This window comes from Nymphalis io, chromosome Z (genome assembly GCF_905147045.1).
Source record: "Nymphalis io chromosome Z, ilAglIoxx1.1, whole genome shotgun sequence".
NCBI lineage: Eukaryota > Metazoa > Arthropoda > Insecta > Lepidoptera > Nymphalidae > Nymphalis > Nymphalis io.
In genome coordinates this window covers 3,664,671-3,689,196 of record NC_065918.1, presented here as the reverse complement: position 1 = coordinate 3,689,196, position 24,526 = coordinate 3,664,671, and the positions used below count along the sequence as shown (strand labels likewise).

Genomic DNA, 24,526 nt, shown 5'->3' with positions numbered 1-24,526 from the left:
TTAATTTAGTTCATATACAGTGGCGCCGTTTTGAAACCTTATGATCACTATTAATAAGATGGTATATTTCTTATATGACAACACTAAGCAGGCGAGTATCTACTTAATCTACATCTCTACAGTTAGCACCACAGACTACTTACCATGTACTGAATCCGTGAATCGTTCTATACGTTTATGGTCGATGGATGGCCACCACCGTGTTGGTCGTGAAAAGATAGTCTAGACTGCTGAACATTATACGATTTTAAACATAGTATATTATTATGTTTCTAAAACAAGCAAATAACACGAAGAACCAATGATTCATTCTTTATAGTAAAAATCGTACAGGTAAGTGAGTTAAACAATATTGTATGACGGATATGGGGTTCGTTATTTCTCATTCCACTTTTTTATGTTTTCACACCTTATCCCTTCAAAACCCCAGATAGAGCTATTCAGCTGGCAGTGCGTTTCTGCGCATACAACTATACGTATTATTATATAGGTCAGTGGCTGGGTCTAATAGATTTTTTACGAAAAGGTCAGTGAATTTCGCCATAAACCGTGGACAAACGCCTCAGGAGATTTTTTTTGTTCGTACGAGTGCATGTGAATCCTGCACCGCGTGAAAAAAAAAATTCTCACGCTCAGAGACTTTTATGTCGGAGTCGCTGTTCTTTTTTTTTAGTTTAAATACACATGGTTCGATTTCCTGCATTCGCAACAGACGAAACACGTATGATACGTGTTTTAAAGAAATCAACATTTCTTTCGATGTGAAAGCATATAGTTCTTTATTTTGTTTTCTTCTGTCCTTTTTTCTATGAAATGAGGAACAAGATTAATTTGGCCTTGATTCTGACAGTGGTTTAGTTGATAGGTATTTAGTAATGGCCTTGTGGGACCGATTGTGAAGTTATTGTGCATTTTGTCTCCATACATCTTGCATGCTAGTAACTTGTTGCTTTTGTGACTATATTCAGTTATATATGTAATTACTAATTGAGCCTTATAAATTCAATATAAAATCATACACAAACCTTTATTATTGACAGAAGTATTTAAAATAATTTGTCTCAAAATTAATGTCAAATGAATCATCTTTTAAGTGCTTTGTGAGTTTTTTATTTACATTAATTTAGGTTAATTTTAACAAAAATCTTTATATTGTATTGTTCAATTGATGTCAAACAATAATATATGAACTAACTTAACTTGTTTTAGAAGGTAACATTAAAATAATGCAATTACAAATTTTACAAATAAATAAAAAAGTATCTTTCATCGATATACCATAAATATAATCAAATCAAACTTTTCTCATATGAATTATATTAAGATGCAGGATTATTTTTTATGTAAATTTATTTTTAACTACTACATACAACCATAAAACTCACTCCTATCATAACCACGAAGAAAATTATAAAAAATTATCTAACTTTAAAAATGTTTTTAACTTCAGTAAGTTTTTTTTAAGTTATATACAGAATACGTACAAGTGCAGGGTGCACTGACTCTGGAAAAAAAAAATAGAGAAGAATTATTAATCATATATTGTGACTATTATGTTAAATTTTTAATAGTAACATTCTATCTTGACTCTTATTTATATCTTCAGACCAGAAAATGAGCGGTACTAAAACTATTTAAAATCAATTTTATTTTCATTTGAGTATAAATTTTATGTAAAGTTTCATATAAGTAATGTATCACATCAGTTTACATATTGTCATTATAAACTGTGGAGTGTAACAATTTCAAAATGTACATATTGATGGAGTTTTAAAATGAGGCCTACATTGTACTGAAAAATTAATTCGGTCTCAGTCAATATTTGTATTCATTGTAATATTTACCTTAACATGCAAGTATGATATAGATAGTGGTGTATCAATAATTTAATAAAACCTACCAATTATATTTGTTTTTGTAGACACAATAAAAAACATTACAAAGTTTTTACTTGTCTATAAAAAATGTCTCTGTATATTACAACATATTCTTTAAAAATTTATTAATTGGTTTGTGTGTCTATTAAATAAAACGAGATTAGTAAAAAATAATATTTTAAAAAATTTGAAGTATTTGCTGTATAATATATATACTTAGTTTTATTAAAACATTTTACTCAATACCAGTGATAGGCTGCGTTAATAATGTTCTGTACTGACATTGTATTCATTTAGTTTACATTTTGAATTAATAAATATATATATAATTACAAATAGCAACTTAAATATATATTACCTATATATATTTAAGTTTCTATTTGTAATTATAACATGATCTTCTTTTCTGTGGCCTTAATTGTGTGTGCAAAAGATTGATGACATAATAAGCGAATTTCATAAATATGTATCAGTTAAAAATTATTACATTTATTTAAGTTGCTTTATTAGTTAAACTATAGAAATATACTGTCACTTTCGAATAAATGCTGAATGCGACCTTGTTTGTAGGTTAATATTTTTAACTAATACTTAATTTTTACAGGTAAACCACCCATGCAAGACTAGTTACAATTAGGAGATAACAGTAAGTGTTTTAGTCAAGTTAGAGCATAATATTAAAAATATTGAATATTTCTTTGAAATAAAGCATTCATTTCAGAATATATTTAGAATGGAACCATCATGTTCACATTCCAAGTGTGACTTGTACGAGAGAAACAAAATTACATATGAAAATGTTGAGACTGATTGTAACAACAGGCTTGCTGAGAAGTCGGGTGATTCATGTAATGTTAGACAAAAAATTGATGACCTCGAACGTGAAGATTTCGAGGAGGAAAATAGAATGCTGAAGCATTGTTCTAGTATGATAGTTGATGGAGAAATCAATGCAGGGGCACGTTACTCGGGCAACTTATCAAGTGCCAATTCAAGTCTAGCGTCCAGTTCTGAAACTATATCAACACTCTCTAATATGATAACAAATGACTTTAGTTTACCTGGTTGCAGCAAAAGTGATGATTGTGAGGGTAGTAATGCCACAATTAAAAACATGATATATTCCCGAACTCCACTTTACTCGATTGTCGAGCCACCCCCTAAGAAAGTAGATTTTATGCAGAAATTGTTGAGTAGTAATTTACAAGAAAAGAAAGACTTTCCTAAAGGGAAGCTTTATAAAAGTGATCTGATGGAGCAAACAGGGGATTCTGATTTGTGTGATGGTAGCGGACAATCGGGTAGGTCAAGTTCGAATGCATCTAGTTCTAGTTCAGATAGTAAAGAGTTCACTGTTCCTTCAACATCAAATGCTGAGAAGTTATTAGGATTGGATGACAGCAGCAAGAGAAATGGAAGTGGCAGCTCCAAGTCATCCGTGAGTTTTGGATTTGATATGATATTTTATACCAATTATAAATATGTTTATGTATGTATGTATGTATGTATGTACCTACATATATTTGATAGCATTTCATATTTTTCTCTTTAGTATTAGTGTTCTCATTTTGTTTATTTCCAAATAAGCTAGCCTAATATTTTAATGTTTAAACTATAACGAAATAATAGACAGGTCAATAAAATATTATTAATAGGGATGATTATTAAATATGATTTTTTTCCCTATTTCAATTGTGAAATATTTTAGTCATAAAGTTTCACTCTGTTCGTACGTAAAATATTTTATATAAAATATTACAAAAGCTTTAACAATCAAATTTAAAAAATATTTGTAGCAATATATATTACTAAAATGATTTTTCTATAAAAAACGCTGTGATTCGAACAGCGGAGCAGCAGCAATGGACGTCAATCAATCTAGTAAACTGTAATGGTTTTGTTTAAAGAAATGTTGTTGATAACGTACGTTTCATGTTGATAAAACAAGCGTGTAATCCAAAATATAATGCGGACGTAACCGCAAGGTACAGCTTGTAATCAGGCTACACTTTGTAAAATCAACGCCAGCCAATGAATTTAAAAGGCATTCCATTTAAACTCTCATTATGTAGGATAATATAGCACTTTATAAGATAAATAAATGAGTTATAGTTTTTTGGATTATTAAAATATATAAAATCCACAGATGTAGGGATCAGAAAGTGTCAAGTGTTAGGTAATCTATGTCCTTTTCTGCACCCCTCACAAAAGATGCAAAATTTCATGATGATCGGTTCATTAGCAGTAAGTGTAAGATACAAATAAACTCACATTCGCATGAGTAATATTAGCTAGGTTTGTTATAGCGGAGTCGGAAAATGTTTTAAAGTTTATAGTTTAAATAAAAATCTTAAAACGAAAAAGCCATAGGCTTAGCAACCCGCCAGGTTACCGGTGCGTGTGCGTGACGGGTTGTGGAGCGGATGACAGGTGGTAGACGCTTCGCGATAAAATATCCCGACAATTCCTATCGGTACAATGTACCTGACAGCAGCCATAATTAAAATGTCCGAAAGAGATTAGATGTAGATAAATTATGCATTTATATAGTTAGCCATAAGTATGTCGGGATCTAATTAATATGGCAAAAGTGAAACCATTCAAGTTTTTATTTGTTGGGCGACGGTGGTAATTGGTTTAGGTCGAATAGTTTACTTGCAACGAGCCTGTAACTGCCCAGACAAAATGCGAATTAAAATGCATGCAATCAACACGGGTATTGATTATTTTTATCGTGGAATCTTCGTAACTAGGCTAGGGAAGGCTACATCAATTTGTAGTAAACGAATACTTAGCTTACTTACGTGGCGGAACCAATAGGGTGTGTTTATGCTATCACTTAAAAAGTATTACATTGTCGATTTCTACGTATAAGACGTCATTAGAGGCATAATAGAAGAAGTGCTTCACAGAATGTTAAACGCAAGGAAATAATCAAAACTGCAGATAAAACGCTACGATAGATTTGAATTATGCTAACATATATAATATGGATATGTGTACATCAAAATTTGACATATATTTTATGTATATTACACAAAATAAGTGAAGCGAAATGAAATATATCTGTAAAATACCGAGCCACAGTCATCTAAACTACCAGTTTAATTCATTTTTTATGCACGTGCACAAAGGCATATTTGTACTACATTTTATACTAGTAAATAATAAAACAATGAAGTAACATAACGGTTATATGAATGCATAGCTTCAATTTGAAAATAAAAAATGTCATTTCAATTACGAATGTTAAAAAGTAACAATCGTAATTGAATACTATTCGTTCTTCTCTTTTTCAACAGTTTTGAACGAAAATAATTCAATGTAATTCAGTACAACTAGTATAACTAGGTAAATATATCTAGCTTATTGCAAATTTCTTTCAAAGTTAGTTTTTTGAAACACTTAAGACATCTGTTCGTTGGACTTGAATATCAAATTAAGTATCCTAACCTACTAATATTATATACGCGAAAGTTTTGGAGGATTGATGGATATGTCTTTGTTACTCTTTCACGCAAAAAATATTTTGATTTGAGGTAGCGATAGCTTATACTTTGACTCTAAACACCTGTCCCTTTCGTCACACGTGTCCGGAAGCTAGCGATTTATATGCACACACAGATTTTATAGAAGTTATTGTTTCTTCAATTGGCGAGCACCTTCCGGCAATCCTTCATTTTAACACGGTATTGAACGGTCGCTTTCATTAATATGATGGCTTACGTAGGGACAGATAATTGAAAACATTAAATTATGTATTATCCTAATATAAGATAAGTAACGCTATATATATATTTCTAATTTATGCAATTAGTTTTGGTTGAAACGTAAAAAAGATCACATGATCACAAAACGCGTTACAAACTTGTAACGTCATATTTTTTACGTGCACTCAAATCGCATGATCTATATGATTTCGTAAGACAATTGTCACCGAGGATTTTTTTTACTGTTACGTCATCAAATTCGCTATAAAGTTGATACAAATATTCTAAGAAATTTAAAAAAAATAACATCAACAATTAAAATATATACAACGGTATGCGTTGTTGCATATGTACAATTTATCTTAATAAGTGTATTTTATTGTCATAAGTCTCTTACATAACATTGTACATAGAACAATATTGTATCGCTTTTAATATCTATGAATATTTTATTTGTATTAAATTAAAAAAGAATAAAACGCAGTAACAACCATACCACACTATATAGTTTTTCTAAAATACTCACGATGTTTCAGAGCTACCAGTATTGCGAGGGCGATGACGACTCCGACGACGACGTAAACGAAGAGTCTTGGTGCACATGTCTTTCATCTCATGAGGTAAGTAATGTAATTCTAATAAATAAAAATGATGGGCACGTAAGCTATCATACTAATATTATAGTCTCAAGTATCGTTTCAAGATCGTTTATGTAATATGTTGCATATTTTTTTTAAGATTTAGCTTAATATGCCGACTTAGTAGAAAAAGAAAATTGTAGTTCCAGCCGCTTTTGAAGTGAAGGCTACCGAAGCTTTTTCACATAAATACAAAAACTTTGTATGAGAGATTTGTAGGTCTCCGAAATGTTTACAGAGCGTCAAGCAAATATCTCACTTTCGTAGATTAGTTTTTATGTTTAAAAAAAGTAAATATGACGACTACAACTTTAGTTTTGTCACAAAGTATTAATCCCTATCAAAATAAATAACATATTCATTTTAATAGTTTTATTTCGATAAATATTTGTTTTTTTTTTGTTCAATTAAAACGGGTAGTTTTACAAATATTACGAGATACGTAAATAAACGCGTAAAAAACACGCGAGGCGTATTGTATTGTGCTTTAATGTTTATATATAATATAAAAATATTAGTATGATAAAACCGATGTCGGGAAAGGTAGCTGTATATGTAAAAGACTAACTTCTATTGACTAACTTTGTTTGAAATTTCACTCGCTTACTATTTATAGAACACCGCGATATATTGTTGCTATTTGGGAGTAAAATATCTGGTAAATAGGTACCATCCTACCATCGGCACTTTGTACATACATAAAAGTATTTTAACATTTCAATAGCTTATAATCGAACGCGAAAATCAACTTTTACTGTCTCAATAATAAAAAAAACATAACAATACCTACCATTTGTTTCGGGGTCAAAGTATTACTTTGTTATAAAAACGACACGCGCTCTGGAGATAAGCCGAGAACATCATATTCTTGACATTTCATTGTCATAAACTATGTCATTGTTTGACTATAATTACTTATGACATGAATATCACATTCTGAAAATGGTAAGATAGTGTCGCTCCAACTTTAAGAATCAGATATATTTATCAGATCCATATTTGAATTATAAATTATGAATCAATATATTTTAACACCAAAATCAAATCGCCGGAATAAGCTGTTGTGATTCAAAGCGATTGTCTTGGAAATCGTGGATGACGAATGAAATTTTATTATTTTAATATCATTTAGTTTGACGAGTTAGTTGATAGACGGCTTTTTAGATCTTGTTTTATATATATATATATATATATATATATATATATATATATATATATATATATATATATATATATTGTATAATTAAGATCGGTTTTCTTTACGATAAAGTAAATAAAAAAATGTACTTATTATATTGTCTTTCTTTTTCCTTATTAGGAGGTTTTATGGAAACCTCACTGGCGACAGAACAAAGCTAATTCGTAGCGGCAAAACCGCAAGATATACAGTGTCCGATATGAAATCGTCTCAGGTGGTCTGTATAACATCAACGTGTTCAACAAAGTTGAATGTTTTCATAACCGCTTAGTTTTTAATTAGGATTAAATTCCTTACGACGCTCGTTATAAAATCTAATATTACAATTTATACTAATATCATATATATATATATGAATGCAAAAGTAACTCTGCTTGTCTTTCTGCCTATTCCGTGTTCACGGCTAAACTACTGAACCGATTTTAATGAAATTTGGTATTAAGCAAGCTTGAATCCCAATAAAAGATCATAGGCTAACAACAACCCCGCCCCATCCCCGCATAACACGTATCTGAAGCGGCAGGCGAAAACCAATTTCAATATAATAATTATATTGTTGTTGACAAAAGGCAAAAATTCCGTCGACCTTCAAATAATTTTCTTATATAATTTATAACAATTATTATTATTTTTAAAATTTAGTATATTCTTTTAAAAATTCTTATTCATATTATATTTATAAGAATATTAATTTAGAAATAATAATAAGTCATCCCTAGAAATGCGCAAAGTAAGCGAAGATAGTGTGCTCAAGCCCGGGCAAGCACCACTGAATTTTCATGTGCTATATTTGTGTTTATAATTCTTCTCGTGCTTGACGGTGAAGGAAAACATCGTGAGGAAACCTGTATGTGTATTATTTCACTAAAATTCTGCCACATGTGTATTCCCACCCGCATTGGAGCACCGTGGTGGAATAACCTTCAAACTTTCCCCTCAAAAAAGGAGAGGAGGCCTTAACCTAGCAGTGGGACATTCACAGACTTTTAGAAAAAGAAATCTTCATGGATCGTTCGCCGATCGTTCTTTCCAAATATATTTGATTTAAACAGATACGACGTGATTGTCGTGATTATGTGTATTGTATATCATGTTACGTTGTTTTCGGATCCCTCATACCGTACAGGACATCCTCATGAAGGGCGTTGAGTGTGAATCGCTTATTTGTTCATTACTACCGTCCTCTTGTCGTTGTCATTTTTAAATCAAAACAGTGTTGCTATTTATATTAGACGCTTACTTCCTCTTACTATACACATGAAAAGACTCATTTTATTTATGAATAATAGAATTGTCTACGAGATTTAATTCGGAAGCTCTCATTGGTTTGCTATTTACCGATCCGGGCTACGAATGACGGAAATTGACATTTTTTTTCTTTTTATTTTTACATATACGTATAGTTTCATTTATTATGCATAATTTTCGAGATAGAGAGGTAGCTTATTTTGTGAACGTAGTCGACGATAAGTTTGACGATTTACAAATGAATATTGGCAAAGCTGTACTAAAGAAAACTTTATCTTAGATTCGGAGATTGGTAGTGTGTGAAGAAAATACCGCGTCAGCATTATTTATCCATCACATAAAAGCCAGGGAATAGAAAACATGACAATGAACAGAAAAAAATATTTTTTGGTCATTCAATATTTTAATTCTTTCAAAGTAGATAAAACATCCCTCGAACAGCAGTGCAGTTTGTTGACAATTTAAAAGAAATTCATGTTAAGTGTTGCGGTATATATGTTCAGAAATACATAATATATAAAATATTAATACAGTTTTATTTGCAGGACGACGACGAAGAGGATGAACCGGAGTCAGATGATCGACTTTGGGTAAGTGAAAATTTCATCTCGAGTTAAAAAATATTGTATTGTATTGTTGTAATCATATTTTTATTTGTTTTTTTTTTATATTTTATCTCCCTTTAGATGGACCGAACAATTTTGTTACGGTTACATTACAGTAATATTTTTCGTAATACTTGCATTAGACTTATCGTTATTTTTATCATTAGGGTTTGGTATTCAAATACCAAATTGGAAGCTAGAGGATTTAATGTACGAACGTTATAAAAAAATTACATAATAATTTGTAATTCTAAATGAAAAAAAAAATCGTTAATATAACACCCAAAATAAAATTAATCATCATATTATCATACTAGAAACTACCGTAGGAAAATCTTATACTTATATATATATATAAAGTTACGTGACTATAATCCTCAAAGGACTCTAATCAAAGTTAATAATTTCCGATGTCGCATTCTATTACATTCTGTAACAGCGAGTAATATATTTTTAAATCTAATAAAACCGTTTACGAAGATATCAATCCTAACTGACTAACGGTCGACAAATTATGAAACCTTCTAGATGAAGTGTAATTGGATAGTCCAGATGCACGATACTGAAACGTAGATAGAGGTATTATTACTAAATGCATTCTGTTTGATAGAACACATATTTTTGTAATGATATTTAGTTTCTAATATTGATAAATAATAAATGGTCAAAACTACTAATCATAGAACACTTATTATATTATGTTTATTTTTCTTTCATTTAATTTTTTACTTTTAACCTTAAGAATATTAAATTTTATAATAATTTCTAAATATTATGTAAGTATTTTTGTTTGTTTCTTTTTAAATATATTTTTTTATATGTAATGTATGGTAGTAATAGTATGATAGTCTAATTGAATTTTATTTACAGAGAAAAAGACGCTACGAGCCCCCTCGGCCTCAATCAGCAAAGAAGTTCTGTCCAGATGGAAGCGTTGTCGTCGGACCCGGATCAGAATGGCCAAACATTCACGCCAATATTGCAATTCAAACTAATAACATTCAAGGACCTCCTGAACTAAAGCAATGGCTCAACAAGTAAGTACATATTAACCACAAAAATACCTTTACATCATTGTAATTATCATGAAACACTTATTAAACGTTTGAATACTTCATTAAGATAAATTTCTGTATACTATTTGAAGTAACATTTTACGCGTTTGAATAAACAGCTGAGAAATACTTTTTACAAATGTAAATAAAAAATATTAAAAACAATCTCTCGTATCAATTTAAATGTTATAACATTTTATTTAGTTTTATACCTCAATAACAATTTTGATATGCAATATGTAAAATTTGCTGAATTTGTTTCGTGTTAGCAGCGAAGTGGAATAACTCTGGTACAGCTAGCGTGTGCAATGTTCACACGAGCGTTATGAGCTGTCGGCTGTTTTAATCCTCTCAAGTCTTATCATCTTGCTTTTCAGGGATGTTCACTAAATATCATTTTGAAACGTGCCAAGTTTTAACAAGGCTATGACTGTGATTGATACTGATTGAATTTTATTTATATTTTTGAGCTCTGTGCGTTCATAAACACTTTTATATGTTACTAATGTTCGTCATAGGGATAAACGGCCTCACTTTAATGTATTTAACATTGATTTCTCTCTTTTTATTTATATATTGATTTGATATTCGAAAGAAGAGGATAGCATTGTTTATCTAATCAGTAATAATTTTTAGGGTAGAATAAAAATTTATAGATAAGCCAACTTTCTAACGTTTTGTTTGAAAGTTAGTCTCAAATAAAGAAATTACAGTTCTGTTCTTATTCAGTGCTCAAAATTATGGAAAAAAACATTTATTTATTCCTATATTAAACATTATTTATTCAGCATATCTCGCTGGATTTAATTTGACTCGATAATATTTAGGTAACCGCTTTTTATTTAAATTTGTGCGCATTAATATTGTGATCCCGTTTTGTCAATTGTTGTCAGCGTTTAAAAACGGTATTGTTATTGCTAACATTGAAGCTCATAAATGTTTTACCTTTTTAGTTAGTGGGTAGACTAGTTAGGCTTTGCTTTCGAAACGTTTACCGTTTTTGAATTTTTCAGGATATAAATACATAAATTTCATGAGAAACAATCGCGCTCGCTAGGTTTTTTAATAGATTTCCTACAAAGCTAAAACAGTGGTATTAAAAAAATTTTTTTTTTTTTTAAAAATCATCAGGCACGTGGATCTTGATTTTCTTTTAACATTGACTATTGAAGTAACAATAAGTTAAAAAAATTTAAGCGCCCGTCATTAAATACACGATCTTCGGTACTTTTTTATAGTATTGGTAGGCGGATGGGCCACTGATGGTAAGTGGTCACCAACGCCCATAGACACTGGCAATGTAAGAATTTTTAACCATCACTTACATACCAATGCGCAACCAACCTTGGGAACTAAGATGTTATGTCCCTTGTGCCTATAATTGCACTGGTTCACTCATCCTTCAAACCGAAACACGGCAATACCAAGTACTGTTGTTTTGCGGTAGAATATCTGACGAGTGGGTGGTACCTACTCAGACGAGCTTGCACAAAACCTACCACTAGTAGGTGATTAAAGAAAATTTTCGAATTACAAGTAAGATTATAGTACGAAATATCAGAAACGGCAATATATGGCAGGAAATTGCGAATGGAATGGCGTAATTAGGACATTTTTATTTTCTATCCATTTCGGCTATTTTGTCGAAATATGATTGAATAATCATAAAATTGACCACAAATTGAAGCTTAATGTTACGTTGCGCTGTTTTGCTTATTGCTGACCATAGTCTATAAGCGATTGGAACCAGTCAAGAAATATTTTTAAAGAAATTTTAGTCATCTAGCTGAATTTTTGGTATATTTGAGGCTTTCATAAATTATTCATAAAACTTGTTTTAAAACAATTTTTTTTTTGTCTACTTAACGTTTTTAGAAGACGATGTCTGTGTACAATACCTCTTGTTTTAGAAGTCATTGATTGTTTTACATTACCATATTGTATTGTGGATGAAAAAATGCCATTTCGACAGCCGTGTTTTGAAACGAAACTCCGAATTCTTAAGTTATATATTTTCGTAGATTTCAATCATGGTCTAACGGCGAGAAGATCCAAGCAATCGACGCTCTGATAAACCGCTGCGCCGCAAGTCACGTTCGTTACATGATGAAGGCTATCGAGCCTCTCTTTCAACGGGACTTCATATCTCTCCTACCTAAGGAACTGGCTCTTACCGTTCTTGGATATTTGCAGCCGAAAGATCTATTGCGTGCTGCACAGACTTGCCGGTATTGGAGGTAAGGAATTAACATGTGCCTATTTATAGACTGCAGTTGTATATTGAATTTGTTTTTCGTTTATTTTTATTTGGTTACCTATTTACTTATTATTATATATATTATATATTTTTTCACTCGAAAGAAGAAGACGCGGCATTTTTTTTAATCACCCACTAAACAACATTTATAAGTAAAATCGTATTCTTTTTTTATTATACGTTTTTTATTATCATTTGGAATAATATGATGAATGTTTTAATCGCTGTCGATTTGTGAAAATGTATCTTGGGTGTGGAGAGATCAACCAATATCCTTCGCGATAAGAATCCTCCTAACTTTGATTTTTTTTTGGTTTCTTTTTCTACTGTTATATCGGTATTTTTATAATTATTTCCTAAAATTTAAAACAAGAATGTTGAAAACGTCGACTTCATAATGTTTTAATACCGATAAATAATAGGGTAGGAGAAAATTAGTGATAAATTATTTTAATATTAATGATACTATTTTAACACTATTTGTTATGTTATATATATAATTATAGGATATAATTAACTCTACAATTTGACAATATATCAGATATTTAATTTTTATTGAATAAAATCATAGGTTCCTGGCTGATGATAATCTCCTATGGAAGGAGCAATGTCGTCGCATAGGTCTCACAACCCTAAAAAAGATGCCGAGGTCATTACCACGTTGCGTCAGCCCCTGGAAGGCAGCCTACATGCGCCAATCACTGATTCAGGACAATTGGCTACATAAGCCAGTGAACAATCCAATTGTGATGCGTGGTCATGACGAACACGTTATAACCTGCCTACAGTTCTACGGGAACCGAATCTTGAGCGGTAGCGATGATACAACGCTAAAGGTCTGGTCAGCCATTACTGGGAAGGTGAGAATCGATTCTCATTTGGTTTATACTACAACCTCATACATACATACCGCCTATACATTACCGGCCTATGTATTACTCGTATCATATAGTTATTATAATCAAAGTATTTAATTTTATGAACAACATTTAATATAAATTTCATATGTTCACACTCGTAATTCAAATACGATCGATTTATATTTATTAGTTAAATATAGGAACCGATATTGGTCCTTCCTTATAACCTACATGCTACAGAGAGCGGTTGGTGTTAAGTAATACCTTAATTAATATTACAGTGTCTACGCACGCTCGTCGGCCACTCGGGTGGTGTCTGGTCATCGCAGATGGTAGGCGACCTCGTCATCAGTGGATCAACTGACCGTACTCTACGTGTATGGAACGCGAAAACGGGACAGTGCCTTAAAGTACTAGCTGGTCACACGTCTACCGTCCGTTGCATGCATTTGCATCAGAAAAGGTAAAAAAAAAAACAAATATATGAATTATCTTCAATGTACGAATGGATTTGATTTGAAATGTTATGTCATTTATAATAAACATGTTTTGGCTACCAAGAAATATATAAATATAATATTGTTACATGTATATAATATCTTTGTATATAATTTTAATTAGATCTCTGTATTTTTGTTGCTGAAGCTTTAAAAAGTTGGAAGCTGAAATGTTTATTGTTTGTATTTGTAATGCGAATGGAGTGTTTCAAATGCTTCGCTTTGTATAATTTAATAATCATTCTTTGCGAGCGAACGATAGCAATTGTTTTTGAATTTTATTCACCTTTGACTTTAATAACTTAATTTAAATAAAGTCCTGAGTTACACAATGCCACAATTCTGCAGTTTAACTGAGTCTATGAGGAGTTTTAAAGAAAGGAAAAATATTCCATCATTGTATCCATTTTACTTCAATTCATAAGTAAATGTTTTCAATCGATATTTCATTGTTGACGCGTGCGAAAGGAAACAAGACGAGGCTTAACTTGTTATATACAACACCGTTATTTGCGAACTTGTTCTCGATTATTTTCTTTTATACTGTTTGAATTATTGTTTGATGTTCGAATTGCTTTTGAATTGATTCTTTTTACATTTAAAATAGACATAATAGAACGATCTTTACAAAAGTCGAAGATAAAAAATATGTAATAATAAAATGTCGATACTTCGCATAGTTTCTACATAACCAGCGAGCTACAGATATAATGTTCAATTAATTATATATTTAATTGACTTCTAATGAGTTTACTCTGATATTGCTTACAAGAAATATAATTATTAAAGCAATGTCCGTAACGACTGATTTTATCAAGGTACAGTCGATACTACTAGTGTAACACGTAGACGCTTGAATTTGATTTAATTTCGTAAAGAGCATCACGTTGAGAAATAAAATGGTTCTAAGAGCGCTACGACCCGATCTGAAACCTCATTCAACGATCGATTTAGCGTAATCTTTTCAGAACGTGAAGACGAATTTATTTGTTAGAAAACTCCATTGAGATTAGACAACGTTTGAGATGTGCCGCGCTAAACAAACCACAATTATCAACGAATGTATTTTCTATAACTAGCTCCGTCGCAGCGGCGACGTTTATTCCCGTATTATATATTAATGTAAAACGGATTAGACTGATCGGTGCCGGATGAATCAAGTAATCTACTTCACAATCAACTGATGACATAATACCATAATAGTGTCGTCTCTTTATAAGGGGTCTTTGTTGAGTACAATATTTATTATATATAACAAGCGATTTTAAATAGTTTGTTTATTACAATCTTATACACTTTCAAGGTGAAATATTTATTAATAAATGCGTTGCAGAATAACTGATAACATTCACAATTATATAATAACATATATTTTATATATATATTTTTATTGTACTGTAAACATATAAAACTTACTTAGTGAACAATTAATTGTATTTCATCGTAAGTGTGTACGAATCGTGCTAATATGTATATGTTGCCTTGCAACGAAAACTTCATGTTGTGTACAATGCTACAGATTAGATATAGATAATAGATTTATTTTAATAGAAAAAAAAAAAAAAAATGCGTCAATTATAAATCGGAGTTAACGCAAACGTTTCTCGTTTGCATTTTTTCTTTCATCAAACATGTCCACGTAATCATATTCGATTACATAATATATTAAAACTATCGATACGGAAACACTTGTTTAATATCGTTACAATATATACAAGTGTTCTAAGTTTTGACGTCGTTATAATAAGTTATTAACATCCGTTGCAAAAGTTGATCATTTATCATCATCACTATGAGCTCAACGAATATGCGATAGCTCCTCATGTGTTGCCAAGTGTATGTGTTCTTCCTGATTCGGAATCGAGCCAAACAAGCTGTGGTAGTCTAGGCGCGTTACACGGGCAACGTGCCTATCTAATTCTTGCCTGGAAGAACAGGGCATATATAATACATAAACATAGGCCCAGCCACTGAAATGTCATTATTATCGATACATGTCGTTAATCTCCACCTTATTTACCATATTTTTGCTACGTATTACATAAAATGTGAATATATTAATGAATATTTAAAGCGAGCTAGCTGAGCGACGTTTATATATTTGATTAACAAATAATCATATTATGTGTGATTGATTGCTTTTTATTAACGTACGTAGCGCAGAGCAGAGCATGTATGAAAAACCAGTGTAGAGTTAATTATTATTCAAAGTAATTACTGCTATTGCGATGCTAAGTTGTACTTTAATCGTATTTAAGATATATGATTGAACTATTTGTTTATAATATATTTTCGCAAAAGCTGAAGAGTTTGCGACGCTATTTCTTTTCTTATTTTTCTAATTTCTTATTAAACTTTTAAAATTTTGTTTTATTTTATTTTATATATTTATTAACTATATTATATTATCTTCTATTTTTATATTTACTTATAATTAATAAAAACGTAATTGCTCTGCAAACAGTCACGTTATTATATTAGATATCTTCTTAGTATTACAGAATGATGGATAAGGAACTATTATAAAACAGACTGCTAGCTTTTTTGGTATTGAAATATTGAGCAAAGTGATTAACCACCATCGTATGAAGTTAATCTAACTCACAAGCAGCGAACACAAACATTTGTGGTAGTGTGTTAAAACTGTACACATCCTTTCCAGAGTTGTATCGGGTTCCCGTGACGCCACCCTTCGCGTCTGGTCGATACCCGACGGTCGCTGCCTCCGCGTCCTGGTCGGCCACCTGGCGGCTGTACGATGCGTTCAATATGACGGCAAGATGGTAGTTTCCGGTGCTTACGATTACTTCGTCAAAGTCTGGAACCCAGAAACTGGAGAATGCCTTCACACGCTCGCGGGACACACGAATAGGGTATACAGCCTACAAGTGAGTAAAACCGACTTCTTTTACTTGGTACAGTACAGTTATCTTTGCCTGACTATCTTATTAATGACAGCCCGTAAGCGTCCCATTGCTGCACATATATCATTTTCATTACATCATTTACATTATATCATTAATGTAAACTTTTTCACAATTTTTAAAAGTAGGAATAGTCTTGTGGATTTATTTCACTCTTAAAATAAATAGTACATAGTTTAATTTATTTTTTAATTATAATTATTTAAGTTTAAAAGTGATCTATATTTATTAACTATATCATCTCTACAATCTAAATTGTTGTTGAATAAACTCATGATATAAATAGACAATGAAAAAAAGATCACAGTCAACAAATTTAAGTGGAAATCGTAATAATGTTACTTTGGTGAAAACAAATAATCTCTTTATTATTTATCATTATTATTGCAAGTCATTAATTAATCCATACTCATTTATTATGATCTTACACGAACCTTTGAATAATTACTTACTTTAATATGCACATCAAGTGTTTAAGTACAAATGGTACAGAATTTAGAATCTACTTCTAACTTAGATTACACTGTGATTGACTAAGTCGGAAACTCAGTAGTTAATATTTTTGAAAAAAAATTTTTGCTAAACCTTTGAACTACCCTAATTACAGATAGACAGAAGCATATCGACGTTTGTTCGTTGTGTTATTTATGATAGGTTTTATAGATAGGTATAGCTTAATTTTATTTGACAATGATCATAAGACAATACATCTCTTTGATATATTGTCTTACGATATTGATGTACTTTAAATGCTTAACTTGTGAATATGATATGAAACAAACATTTAGTGAAACATTGATGTCTTTTTTATCTTCCCTTCTTTCTTCTTTCACGATTGTCAATTTTCTTTCATCATTTATTTGAATTTCGAACGAAGAAGCCATAACAAATATACTTTATATAATTAATTTTGTTATTGTGTTATTAAGTCGGTGACTTTGTTTTGTTTACAGTAAAGCATTTTGAAAATAAACATAATTACGAAATGTTTGAATTAAGAAGAAATACAAAGTTTAAAACATTCTAAAATTTTCATGGTTTCATTCAATGAAATATAAGAACTTAAACATAGAATTAGCTTATGTAACCATTTGAATAAATAAAACATTTCAGTTTTATTTTATATAAAATATTTTATTTTTGAATGAATTTTTCAGTTTGATGGAGTTCACGTAGTAAGTGGGTCTTTGGACACATCGATTCGTGTTTGGGACGTTGAGTCGGGACAGCTGAAACACACTCTCACTGGCCACCAGTCTCTTACATCTGGGATGGAACTGCACTCTAATATACTGGTATCCGGCAATGCTGATTCCACTGTTAAAGTGTGGGACATCACAACTGGTCATTGCTTGCATACATTGTCAGGTATGTCCAAAACAACCTTCTTTTTTTGTATAATTGAATATGCTAAATAATTTATATAAATATCAAATTAACACTATTTTAAATACATAATATTTTTGAATGTCAATTTCTTAAATAAATTCCAAATTGTCTGGTCATATTCATCTTATAGAAAAAGAGGCATTCATCTATTCATACTCTAAAAATATAGGTATCCATAGTTGTAATCAATCATTGTTTTAAACTAGATAAAAATTAATTACAGAAATAATATGTAGGATTATTTTCCTGTATTATGTTCTTGTTAATAACTGCAGAATTTAGTTACAATTTTATAATTATCTTGTTATCCACAAACAAGATAACCATATCGTGGAAAATATTTTAAGATTTCCCTGTAAGTTGAAAACATTTTTATGAAACAGACAATGATTTTATTTAATTTTGAATTTCAATGAAAGATTCAAAACTTACCTCGAGGCGACAAATATACAACTTTATTTATAAAATGCCTTAAATATTGAAATCAATTTATAAAAAATAACCATTAATATTATGTAAAACTCACAGCATATAGCATTAAGCATTTTAAACAAATTAAAACCTTATAAAAACTTGAAAATACGGAAGGAAAATGTCAAAGGTCATCTCAAAAGACAATAATTTGCTTAGGTCAAGAACACAAAATGCATCTTTTATTGTAATTAATGTCAAAGATAATTTTGATATTATACGTCCGTACGTCAGATCTTTATTTTTTTGCTGATTTACACTTTCATATGGAATTACGGAATACATTTGGCATAGTTTTTTATTTTTTTAATAACAAGCAAAACTAACACGAATTGAATAGTCTATAAATGTCTAAAATTTTGTCAAGATGTCGATATTAGTTCAAATTTCGATCATGTGCCAAAAATATACTTGTCAAACTGTATCCCTGACTGTACATGTCAAAGTCAAGTGACAAATGATGACATTTACAGACAGTGATTGATGTTAGATAAAATCAAATAAATTTGAATTTACTTTTCATTAATGTTATCAAAATAACTGCAGAATTTAGTTACAATAGACTATTTGAATTCAGTAAATTACTTATTTAATCTATTTTCGACAGGTCCTAATAAACATCAATCGGCTGTGACATGTCTTCAATCGAGCAACCGGTTTGTGATCACTTCTTCCGACGACGGTACCGTCAAATTGTGGGACGTGCGAACTGGAGAATTTATTCGGAATCTCGTCGAACTCAGCTCTGGAGGTTCTGGAGGCGTGGTCTGGCGTATACGAGCTTCTGCGACTAAGCTCATTTGTGCCGTCGGATCGCGTAATGGCACTGAAGAGACGAAGCTCCTAGTGCTCGATTTTGACGTACCTGGCGCTTGTAGGAAATGTGATGAATAGCATCGACTCAACCGGCGCATTGTGCGCCGATATGCCAACATGTACGCCCCGTGGAACTGCTAAAGAGTGAAGTAGTGTCCTCACTGTTTAGCAGTTCCATGTTGCCTCATCCGCTATGAATGACGAATCAGTTTGGAAATGTAGTAGAACAGCATTTGGAAAGTAATATTTTGCTGAAACAAGCACCTGTATTGCACAACACTGCTTTCAAAGTTCATATTTCATAATAATTTCTCATGTATGAACATTTTCTCCCATTGTCATTATTAGCGGTGTAAGACATCTGATTAAATATTCGGACGTATTAATTCCTTTGATTTATTATGGAATGGAATGAATATTTGATCTGATTCAATGAGCAGACCAAAAGCGTACTGACGGCACCGTCAAGTGGATTGTGAAACTAATAATACAAAGTTTACCCACCGGGCTTGACATGGGAAGAGTGAAGAACCGTTTTCATATTCACGGTGTACTCTGATTACCTTTACTGCATTCAATACCAATAAAGTACCATCCATAATTACATCGTAGTTCTAGCAGATAGTTTATTACGATTTTCATAATGGCATATAGCATGGTCAGCTATATGAATATGCAATATACACTGATTTTGGTCTATGCTTGCCTGTTAACCCCATTGTAACTGGTGGCGCTGTACAATCTCACATTGCCAAGTTTCTGTTACATTGTTATTCGCTTCATTATCCCAAAGAGTTCGAGGTTATCGGATCTTAGGTTTAGTTTATGTTAAGATGATTTTATAATTTGACTCCTTATTTAAGTAGGTATCTTTTCTTCTATATTTTTAATAATCCTTTTTGCTCTTTAGTTGGAATTTAATGGAATGTTATTTGTACTGGCGTGATTGTCTTATAATTTGCATTATTGTTCAGAAAAAAATATGTCAATGATAGTGATCCTGACTTTATTTAGTATGAAATGAATAAATATATTCTTGAAACAGAAAGAAAGCAAGCGGACAAACTTAACCTATGAGAAATATTCGCAGTTTTAATTATTTTGTTTTATATATATATATATTTCTATTAGATACAATTTACTGAATTTAATTTTAAAACCCACTGATTTTATCAATAAATGTGTCAGTGAAATTATTTTAACACCTTATGACATATACAACAATTATTATAGTATCACAATAATATATATAATAATAAAATTCCAAAAACAAAACAGTTGAGGATCTTTTTCTCCTCTGTTTGTCAAATGATTTTTTTTTAATGATTAATAGTAATTGATAGGCTTTAGTTTAAACAGTTTTAAAACACAAATTTATAGATGTTCTACTCAAATTTTCGATTAAGGTCAAATATCGACCCCGGAGTGAATTAAAAACCATCTCCCTAATCTAAACAAATACTCATTAACTAAGTATAAATGTTTTAATCATATATATATATTTTATAAGATAAGAATTACAATTGTCAAAGTAATAACAATATTTAGTATTTTTTTATCATTTGTTTATGTTATTTAGTTTTTCATTCACTACAGTATTTACATAAATGTATTAGATCAATCAACACAATATTGATTGACTGAACACACTAGACGTAACAAATATATAATAAATATAACCACAATATTATGTTCCAATAAGTAATTATTGTTAAATATATTGATTTTATATGAATATTTCTTATATGCAAGGATTTAATATTAGGGATGCCACTATATAAAGTATTGGAAATGACTCGTTTCACGCCAGTTTTTTCTATAATATTAGTAATTTGATTAATTTTTTTATTAATTGATTAATCTATTTTTTAATGATATAATTTTTTTTAGTTAATTTATTTAAAAGACAAGCGCCACGAGATACCGGATCAAATGTGTTACTTGCAATATAAATTTAATCTATAATACAATAATATTAATTCTATAATAATAATATTAATTAAATAATTTTATTATAATTGTTTTGAATATAAAACATTTTTTAAAAATATAATCCAATGTATAATCAATGGCCAGAAATTTTATCATTTAACTATTTGAAATATAGTCGCATAAGTTAATTTGTATGTCTATATAATGAATTAAAGTATGTCAGACTTATTGTACCGAATTAAAACAATAATCGATTTGATGTTAGAATTTGCATAATCATTATCAAGTCAATCTGATCTTTGTATGTATGTAAGGTAAGCCAACACCGCCGCTCTCTCTTGCTATATTTTACAACTAAAAATGTACCCCGTGTTGTGTACAACATTTTTAGACTGATTTGACTATAACGAGTGTGTGAGGTTGTGTTGGTTACACCTGCTCTAGATTGTAAGAGGTAACATTTGTTGTGTATATATATTATAATATATAGACGGTGGATCGGTGGGCAGTCTCGAGCGCCACCTTGGTACGGTTTCCGACATTTCGACGGCTACTACCGGAAGCGGACTCCGCGTTATCTATTGCCGATTAAATAATTAAACGAAGACTGAAGAATAGGTATAGTTTAATAATTATAGTATTTAATAACGCCAGTGGAAAGTTAAAAAGTTTAAAACCAAGGTGGCGCTTTGACATTTTATCTTTCCACGGGCGGGCGTAGTTATTCCGTTGCGAGCGTATTTCTCCCACCATTGCACTGAGCTCATTTCAGACAAAACTGAAAACAGTCAGCGGACTACTCCAATGTTTATTCGTACTCGACTGCAGAATATACCTTTGAGATTTTGTTATGAATACTTAATCTTATACATTTGTTAAATTATATCCTGTATTATAAAAAACGGTATCATTTTATCATTACTTTTAAAGTATACTCATAGAAGATTCTTGATAGGTACTCGTGTATTGTCAAGGTTATGTCCGAGCTAATTACAGTGAAATTGTTAATACGCGCAGTCGGGTGTTATTTTTTTTATATCGTCTTCTTGTTTATTGTCACTAGTTACTAAAAGCGATGCGTTTACGCCATCAATTTTACTTAGTTACTATGTAATTTAGTATTTAGACTTAATGTAATTATTTCCTTGCTTGCCTAAGTGCGCCTAGGAATGAGAGGGTGGAGGTAGCCACAATCATACTATGCGGTTACACAGCCACCTGAATAATCAATTTACTCATTGTCTATGTATATAAATAATTAAATAATACGTTGATAATCAACATAATATTGCCGATATATGTTATATCGAATTTTTTAATCGATCATCGGCCACGTGGAAAGCCAATCGTTTTTGTCAGCCGGAAAACTCTCATGTCTAGGCCCACGCCGTACATACTATGAACGATCTAGTTTAGAAAATTGGCTGATGAATTTAAAACAAATTAAATCAAGTTAGTGCAACAATAAGTTCTAGTTTCATTTTTACGTCTATTCGAACATTTACTGATATTATTGAGGCGCACGAAAAATTCGACTCTTACGTTCTTTGTAATTTTCATATCCTATTTCTCTTACTTTGCTTTGATTGTACATCATTTTTAATAAAATCAGTTGTTTTCAAGTTATTTTTGTTTTATTATTTTGAATGTCAATTAATATTTAATTTATTAAGCATACACTTAGCAGGACCTCGGACATAATAGTTAGTAAAATATATTCAATTTAAATAGTAGATAAAACAATATAGTTATAATAAATATAGGTAAAATAATTATAGTTGAATATTATTTCATAACTTATGTTACAAATTTTAGCATTTTATTGACTACAAGTTTTCTAATTAGCATCTACAAAATTAAGGTAATGGAATATTAGATTCATAAGACGCAGGAACTAATTAAATTAAACACTATCTAATCACAGTTGATATTTAAGAATAAAGTGAACCAGCGTAAAGCGCTCAGAAATCGTTTAAATTTATATTTTTTCTTGCCCAAGTGTTCGACTTGCAAGAGAAAGAAATATTTAATTTGGAAGAGGACGCACTTATATTGTTTTATTTTGAAATTATTATAAATAAATCAAATTCTTTCATCAGATTAATAAAAATAAAACGCAAGAGTGTTACGAAATAAAATAGAAATCGTACTTGCTCATTATTGTCACATGCGTTTAATTTATTTTATCTAAATTTTATTCGTCAGATTAGTATAACAGACAAGTATGAAACGCGCAATTCACATTTTTTGTCAAAGAATAAGGTAAAAATAGAAACCTTAAAAATTAAAAGTGCCACCTAGTGTAATATTTAAAAACCATTCTCTCTGTGTAGATGGGCTAGTACTCCAAGGTTTAATTTACTCTTGACAGGTAGCATTTATAGCGTGTATTTATTTATTTATTTTGCGTACCTGTATATAAATAGGAAAAACCTTTGTCGACCGACAAAGGTTTCATGTTTATTTATTAGTATTTTTAGTGTTATCAGTAAAATAAAAAAGGAAATACTTTTTTTTTTTAAATGAGCATAGGTAGATGTTTTACTTCATTTTCGAAAATGAGTATGTTGAAATTTTGATCATTGCGAATACAATGGGGAACACTTGTATAGGTACTATACAAATAAATCAAAAATTTATAATATTTAATAAAATAACGGCATTTTAATTATTCGATAACAGATGCCACACCACAGGTGGCTCAATCCACTGATGGAAGTATATGGAACCTATATTTAAGAAATATGTACGCGGATGACAACAACCTTACTGTACAATGTTTCAACTCAATTAGATGAACAATGCACGAACGCAAGTCCCATCGACAAGAAGCATTATCTATTATAAATTTATAAATTAAGAGGTGCCTGTCCCGACTTCGTACTCGTAAAAAAATAAGGATTTTGTCCCATACATTTTTAATAAATAAGATATAAACATTTGCTAATCGATCTATTCGCCCGTACAGTAAAGTGCTAAGGGGACCTCTTGAAAAAGGTTGCCCGTGATTTTTTTATTTTAATTATTTATTATTATATATATTAATTAA

General features: G+C 30.6%; 1 protein-coding gene across 1 annotated transcript; it reads left to right on the top strand.

The window, feature by feature from the left end:
* Nucleotides 1-137: 137 nt before the first annotated feature.
* Nucleotides 138-23,094, top strand: LOC126780337 (F-box/WD repeat-containing protein 7). Its single transcript, XM_050504722.1, has 12 exons — nucleotides 138-333; nucleotides 2,482-2,523; nucleotides 2,599-3,315; nucleotides 6,124-6,207; nucleotides 9,217-9,261; nucleotides 10,147-10,313; nucleotides 12,353-12,568; nucleotides 13,160-13,448; nucleotides 13,730-13,911; nucleotides 16,608-16,833; nucleotides 18,027-18,237; nucleotides 19,337-23,094. Exons 3-12 carry the CDS (start codon nucleotides 2,611-2,613, stop codon nucleotides 19,621-19,623), a joined length of 2,412 nt encoding a protein of 803 aa, XP_050360679.1. The 5' UTR covers nucleotides 138-333; nucleotides 2,482-2,523; nucleotides 2,599-2,610; the 3' UTR covers nucleotides 19,624-23,094.
* Nucleotides 23,095-24,526: the final 1,432 nt, after the last annotated feature.